We start from the raw sequence: 8,146 nt of genomic DNA on the forward strand, positions 1-8,146 counted from the left end.
TGGTATTGGTAGCCAAAAGGAAGAGCTGACATCGCATCATTAACCCATTTTGGGCGGGAACCCTTTTTGATGTTGTGCTTTAGCTATTGAAAAATAGCAGATCTACAAGCTCATAGCGCGCCACCGAGTGGCGCGCTACGAGCTTGTAGGTCTGCTATTTTTAGCTGTTTCAGAAAACTGTCAGGATGTAGAAGACATTTTTAGAATCTGATCTCAGGTCAAAATGGGTTAAGTAGTGAACTGGTATATCGTACAAGACGTCTGTCTGTGACCCCCCCCCACCCCACCCCCCCCCCATCGAGACCGCGAGGCCGCTGGTGTTCGTACATCGACACGTTCCCCGTGGAACAAGCAAGACTAACGAGATGAACGACTATTTAGCAGTGCGTAAAAGCTGGAGAGCGGAGCTAGGAGTGGGGTGGGGTGACCCGGGCCTCCGTGTGTCTCAGAGTTGGGTGGACTATAGGGTGGGATGGGGTTTTATCTACAGAGAGGCATCGGGGAGCGAGCTGATCTAATCTTGTGTTATCTCTCAGACAGTGGTTCCAAACCTTTCTTTCTTTGAAGGCACCCCCCCCCCCCCCCTGCACCCCCCTTCTTACATCTAGCTAAAGCAGAGACAGTCCCACACACACACACACACACACACACACACACACACACACACACGCACACGCACACACACACACACACACACACACACACACGCACGCACACGCACACATTTATGAGCCTCTAAATCGTTTTTAAAACTTCTTTATTTTTATTATGTATGTATTTATTTGTTTTCATGTTATTTGTATAGCTACAAACAGACAAGACAATGCCTTTGGGCACAGTTCAACCCAGTTCAAATATCATTTTTTTGGGGGGATCAGCCTGGAAAGGTTAAGAACCACTGCTCTAAGAGGTGTAGTGTTTCTAAAAGCTAATGTAGTGATTGTGTTTGTGTGTGTGTGTGTGTGTAACTGTGTGTGTGTGTACAGTATCTCCTGGTGTGGTGCTTAGACACGGGTGAGGAAGCCCAGGTTGAGGGAGCTGGGGAGCTGGATGGTCTCCAGCGCCAGGGAGGACGGGTTGAAGGGGAAGGTCACCGGGTAGATCATTTTGTGATCCATCAGCAGCTGCGGCGTCTCGCAACGATCCCGCAAGCGAGTCTAGAGAGTGGAGAGAGGGAGACAGATGGAAGGACGTTGGTTTAGTTTTAGTTTAGTTTGTCAGGATCCAGATTCACCGTGTTGCATCGGCAAGCTTCACATCGTGATTCGTGAAAACACTACTAGTTAGTACTAATAGTACAGAAATAGACTGAACGGATACGATTAGGACAGAGAAGGAGATCAGCCGGAGAATCGGAGCGGCATTGCAGTCGCTGTACCGCACTGTTGTGACGAAAAGAGAGTTGAGCCAGAAGGCAAAGCTCTCTGTCTACCGAGCAATCTTCGTTCCTACTCTCACTTATGGTCATGAAGTGTGGGTCATGACCGAAAGAATAAGGTTGCGAATACAAGCGGCCGAAATGAGTTGGCTGGCATCTCCCTTAGAGATAGGGTGAGAAGTTCAGTCACGCGAGAGAGACTCGGAGTAGAGTCGCTGCTTCTTCGCCTGGAAAGGAGCCAGCTTAGGTGGTTCAGGCATCTGGTTAGGATGCCTCTTGGGCGTCTCCCTATAGGGAGGTCCTCGAGGCACGTCCCACTGGGAGGAGACCCCGGGGCAGACCAAGGCGCAGTTGGAGGAAACACATCGACTCACTGGCCTGGGAACGTCTCGGGATCCCCCAGGAGGAAGTCACTAATGTTGCTCTGGAGAGGGAACTCTGGAGCTCTCTGGTGGAGCTGTTGCCCCCGTGACCCGACTACAGATAAGTGGTTGAAGATGGATGGATGGACACTTCTGTTACAATTCATTACATTTCTCACAACAAGTTATGGCAATTTTTGGCGAATGCTTGCCTATTATAACATCCCTATTATGACATTATGACAATTGGGACACTAGGGTTCATGTCAACTCAAATTAATGAAGTAGTGTTTATAGGAAAGGGGTAATTATTCATCATGGCCTTTTCAAATGGCCACGGGACCATGTGCAGTTCTCAAAGTTCATTTCATCAGGTCACACATAGAGTAGAGATAGACCTGTGCCTTACAGAGCATTTCATCAGGTCACACAGAGTAGAGAGAGACCTGTGTCTTACAGAGCATTTCATCAGGTCACACATAGAGTAGAGAGACCTGTGCCTTACAGGGCATTTCATCAGGTCACACATAGAGTAGAGAGAGACCTGTGCCTTACAGAGCATTTCATCAGGTCACACATAGAGTAGAGAGAGACCTGTTCCTTACAGAGCATTTCATCAGGTCACACATAGAGTAGAGAGAGACCTGTGCCTTACAGGGCATTTCATCAGGTCACACATAGAGTAGAGAGAGACCTGTTCCTTACAGAGCATTTCATCAGGTCACACATAGAGTAGAGAGAGACCTGTGCCTTACAGGGCATTTCATCAGGTCACACATAGAGTAGAGAGAGACCTGTGCCTTACAGAGCATTTCATCAGGTCACACATAGAGTAGAGAGAGACCTGTTCCTTACAGAGCATTTCATCAGGTCACACATAGAGTAGAGAGAGACCTGTGCCTTACAGGGCATTTCATCAGGTCACACATAGAGTAGAGAGAGACCTGTTCCTTACAGAGCATTTCATCAGGTCACACATAGAGTAGAGAGAGACCTGTGCCTTACAGGGCATTTCATCAGGTCACACATAGAGTAGAGAGAGACCTGTGCCTTACAGGGCATTTCATCAGGTCACACATAGAGTAGATAGACCTGTGCCTTACAGAGCATTTCATCAGGTCACACATAGAGTAGAGAGAGACCTGTGTCTTACAGGGCATTTCATCAGGTCACACATAGAGTAGAGAGACCTGTGCCTTACAGGGCATTTCATCAGGTCACACATAGAGTAGAGAGAGACCTGTGCCTTACAGAGCATTTCATCAGGTCACACATAGAGTAAAGAGAGACCTGTAATTGTGAAGACAGTACCTGTATTGTTCGTATGAATGCCACAGACACTCTCTCTTCAAACTCATTGACCGGAGTGTAGAGGTTCAGGACCCTCACAATCTGGAAGAGAACACAATACAAGTTAAGGTTCAGGACCCTCACAATCTGGAAGAGAACACGATACAAGTTAAGGTTCAGGACCCTCACAATCTGGAAGAGAACACAATACAAGTTAACAAAGAGTGTATAGGTTCAGGACCCTCACAATCTGGAAGAGAACACAATACAAGTTAACAAAGAGTGTAGAGGTTCAGGACCCTCACAATCTGGAAGAGAACACAATACAAGTTAACAAAGAGTGTAGAGGTTCAGGACCCTCACAATCTGGAAGAGAACACGATACAAGTTAACAAAGAGTGTAGAGGTTCAGGACCCTCACAATCTGGAAGAGAACACGATACAAGTTAACAAAGAGTGTATAGGATACAAGTTAACAAAGAGTGTAGAGGTTCAGGACCCTCACAATCTGGAAGAGAACACAATACAAGTTAACAAAGAGGAGTGTATAGGTTCAGGACCCTCACAATCTGGAAGATAAACACAATACAAGTTAACAAAGAGTGTAGAGGTTCAGGACCCTCACAATCTGGAAGAGAACACGATACAAGTTAACAAAGAGTGTAGAGGTTCAGGACCCTCACAATCTGGAAGAGAACACAATACAAGTTAACAAAGAGTGTAGAGGTTCAGGACCCTCACAATCTGGAAGAGAACACGATACAAGTTAACAAAGAGTGTAGAGGTTCAGGACCCTCACAATCTGGAAGAGAACACGATACAAGTTAACAAAGAGTGTATAGGTTCAGGACCCTCACAATCTGGAAGAGAACACGATACAAGTTAACAAAGAGTGTAGAGGTTCAGGACCCTCACAATCTGGAAGAGAACACGATACAAGTTAACAAAGAGTGTAGAGGTTCAGGACCCTCACAATCTGGAAGAGAACACAATACAAGTTAACAAAGAGTGTAGAGGTTCAGGACCCTCACAATCTGGAAGAGAACACGATACAAGTTAACAAAGAGTGTATAGGTTCAGGACCCTCACAATCTGGAAGAGAACACGATACAAGTTAACAAAGAGTGTAGAGGTTCAGGACCCTCACAATCTGGAAGAGAACACAATACAAGTTAACAAAGAGTGTAGAGGTTCAGGACCCTCACAATCTGGAAGAGAACACGATACAAGTTAACAAAGAGTGTAGAGGTTCAGGACCCTCACAATCTGGAAGAGAACACAATACAAGTTAAGGTTCAGGACCCTCACAATCTGGAAGAGAACACGATACAAGTTAACAAAGAGTGTAGAGGTTCAGGACCCTCACAATCTGGAAGAGAACACAATACAAGTTAACAAAGAGTGTATAGGTTCAGGACCCTCACAATCTGGAAGAGAACACAATACAAGTTAAGGTTCAGGACCCTCACAATCTGGAAGAGAACACGATACAAGTTAACAAAGAGGTTAACTTGATTAAGAAGATTTATTTTTTTAATTTCGAGGTCAGGCCTAAATGGGTTAAAGTTGATTGTGACTCCTCCTACCTGAGCGGTGGTGAGGGCGTGGCACATGGTGCAGATGGCCTCGGCATCCTCATCCGTCTTCTTCTTGACCTGTAGCAGCTGAGCAGCCTGGATGAGAGGCTCCAGGGTCTCCTTGGCTCCACACACCATTAGACTCTTGTCTCTGAGCCACTCCTCCAGCTGGCTCACATTGTACCTGCACACAAATAACATGGTAAATGGTGCATTTACATAGATTGTGCATTACATTCACCCATTCACAGACCGATGGCAGAGGAAACCATGGAAGGCACCAACCTGCTCATCGGGAGCAATTAGGGGTTCAGAGTCTTGCTCAAGGACACTTCGACCCTAACTCTGGGGGAGCCCGGGATCGAACTGGGAACCTTCCGGTAGCCAAGCGGCCAACGATCTACATGTACTGTACATAATTAGTGTGCATATTGTGTGTGTTTGTTTGTGTGTATGTTTCTGATAGTGACACTGTTGACCAAAAACAAAAATACAATTCACCCTTTGTCAAGTCCCACCCGTGGTTGTGCCCCTCTTCGCACCCATTGGTTGCAATTTCGTGGTTGGTTGGACAAAAATCCTTTGTCTCCATCCACTACCATTGTTTTTCAGTTGCTTCGTATTGATATTCTGTGCATTCAATTCTTATTTTAAACTTGGTGTCAGTAAAAAGGAACATCACAGGTGCAGCATGGTGACTGTTTTTAGTTTTTTCCAAAAATTATGTTTTAGCAAATTCAACATAAACAAGGCGGAACCAGGGCGGAACAAGGCAGAAAGAGCCTGCTGGTTATAGTCAGTCAGTGACCAATCAGAAGGGTGAATTTCAAAAGGGGTTTTGAGAACCACTTCTCCACACAGGCGCATGCAGCACAGCCAGGGCCGGGTTTACCCTCCCAAGGGCCCCCGGGCTAGAAAACATTTCAGGGCCCCCCTGGGCTGTGCATTTCTTTTTTTTTTAAATTGGCGTATTTTGTTCTAATTTCGCTGTAAGGCAGGCAGACAGACTAGTCACTGAATGCAGGCTGCCATGCACAGCGACATTGGCAGGGGTTTCCACAGCTACCCCTCAACACAGCGTCACTGTCTGAGCAGAAGCTCTCAATGTTTTAACCATAATACTAAATGTACAATAACTAAACAAATCTCACTTGAATTGGATTGCAATACTTTACAATTTCAAATCATAAAAAAATAAAAATAAATAAAAAAACCTTTTTCTTCTTTTATTTTGAGGGCCCCCCCTTTCGGGGGTAGGGCACCCTAGCCCAATGGTAAGTCTGCCTCTGCACAGCACCTGATCTGCATGCCCTTCTCCACACAGGCGAATGCAGCAGAGCACAGTACCTGATCTGCATGCCCTTGCTCCAGGAGCACATGTCCTTGCGCAGCAGCAGGTTGTTGAGGGTGCAGGCGCCGATGATGTAGAACTGCTGCTTGACCACCTGCTTGATGAGCTCGGGGTCGGTGCCGTGCTGACACATGGTGGAGTGGAAGGAGCTCAGCTGCCGCAGGATGGTGTCCAGCGTGTACGTGCCCTCATCGGCGATGCTCGACGTCCGCTTGCGCAGGCCGGTCGGCTTGACCCCCGACACGCCCTGGATGGTCTCGTGCTCCAGCATGCCCGACACTTATTGGGGGGGTGGTGGGGGAGAGGGTGGGGGGGAGAGGGGGGTAATCAAATAATCAAATAAATAAATGTAATATTGTCTCCGTCGGGCTGAAACCTCTTATCAACGTATTTGAACACATTTTTGACGTGAGAGCTACTTTCAAAATGACCAGCTCAACAAGATCTACCCACCGGAAAAATAATGATACCATTGCTGAAAATAGTTTAAATATGTAATGTTCATGAGGGGGCTTTGAAATATAGCGGAGCTGTCGTTACATAGGCCAGGGGTTCTCAACCCGTGGGTTGCGACCCCTCGGGGGGTCGCCAAATTATTTTAGGGGGTCCCCAAATTATTTAAAAAAAAAAAACATTTCCGGGGGTCCCCGGCCAAAAACGTTGAGAACCCCTGACATAGGCTATAAAACAAATGCACTTGGAATGGGAAATAGAGGGGGAAGAAATGGAAAAGGAAGGGTTTTTTTGTATTTAATTTGTAATGCTACCAACGTTTTTTGTGCACAGCAACACTCTTTAATACTGTCCAATACATACTTAGATGGGGAATTATGACAGGCAGTTTCTGCTGTCAAAATATGACTCCCAAGTCAAAAAACACTTTGTGTTTTAAATAGACACTAGTGCTTTCTAAGGTGTGATTTGGGGCCCTAAAGATGAATACAAAATGAATATCAACATCTGTCCAATGACCACGGTGCGGTAGTGCCGAGTGCTGACTGCACTGGTGATTGTTATGCCACTACGCAGGCAGACACGGGACACGCAGGATTCTGACTTAGAGGCGTTCAGTCATAAGCCCGCAGATGGTAGCGTCGCCCCATTGGCTCCTCAGCCAAACACATGCACCAAATGTACTGAACCTGTGGTTCCTCTTGTACTGAGCGGGATTACTATTGCAACAACACATCATCACCTAGGGGTCACCTAGGGGTCACCAACATGTCCGTACATGGACAAATGTCTCCGTGGCCAAGACTTGGTCTTGTCCGTGGCAAATGTTTAGATTTTCTGTTTTACACACCATTATAATGTTCTTATTTTGATTATAACACCCACTTAATGAATGTCAGTCTCCAGGTTTTCTTCGGAATATGTTTGGCAATTATTTATTACGGCACTATGGCACATTAGTGCTAGTGGTTCTATTTACTATGACACTATGGCACATTAGTGCTAGTGGTTCTATTTACTATGACACTATGGCACATTAGTGCTAGTGGTTCTATTTACTATGACACTATGGCACATTAGTGCTAGTGGTTCTATTTACTATGACACATTAGTGCTAGTGGTTCTATTTACTATGACACTATGGCACATTAGTGCTAGTGGTTCTATTTACTATGACACTATGGCACATTAGTGCTAGTGGTTCTATTTACTATGACACTATGGCACATTAGTGCTAGTGGTTCTATTTACTATGACACTATGGCACATTAGTGCTAGTGGTTCTATGGCACATTAGTGCTAGTGGTTCTATTTACTATGACACTATGGCACATTAGTGCTAGTGGTTCTATTTACTATGACACTATGGCACATTAGTGCTAGTGGTTCTATTTACTATGACACTATGGCACATTAGTGCTAGTGGTTCTATTTACTATGACACTATGGCACATTAGTGCTAGTGGTTCTATTTACTATGACACTATGGCACATTAGTGCTAGTGGTTCTATTTACTATGACACTATGGCACATTAGTGCTAGTGGTTCTATTTACTATGACACTATGGTACATTAGTGCTAGTGGTTCTATTTACTATGACACTATGGCACATTAGTGCTAGTGGTTCTATTTACTATGACACTATGGTACATTAGTGCTAGTGGTTCTATTTACTATGACACTATGGCACATTAGTGCTAGTGGTTCTATTTACTATGACACTATGGCACATT

The 8,146-nt window shown here is 45.4% G+C and overlaps 1 protein-coding gene across 1 annotated transcript in view; it reads right to left on the minus strand.

Annotated features, from left to right (window-relative positions):
- Positions 1-839: 839 nt before the first annotated feature.
- Positions 840-8,146, minus strand: part of myo5aa (myosin VAa) — a 183,838-nt gene continuing 176,531 nt past the window's right edge. Inside the window, exons 39-42 of the mRNA XM_079497485.1 lie at positions 5,955-6,237; positions 4,617-4,791; positions 3,052-3,132; positions 840-1,157 (exon numbers count right to left, since the gene is read on the minus strand). Coding sequence (XP_079353611.1) covers positions 1,005-1,157; positions 3,052-3,132; positions 4,617-4,791; positions 5,955-6,237 — 692 coding nt within the window. The 3' untranslated portion in view covers positions 840-1,004. The remainder of the gene's footprint in view (positions 1,158-3,051; positions 3,133-4,616; positions 4,792-5,954; positions 6,238-8,146) is intronic.

Source organism: Electrona antarctica (genome assembly GCF_951216825.1).
Source record: "Electrona antarctica genome assembly, chromosome: 3".
In the NCBI taxonomy this organism is placed as follows: domain Eukaryota; kingdom Metazoa; phylum Chordata; class Actinopteri; order Myctophiformes; family Myctophidae; genus Electrona; species Electrona antarctica.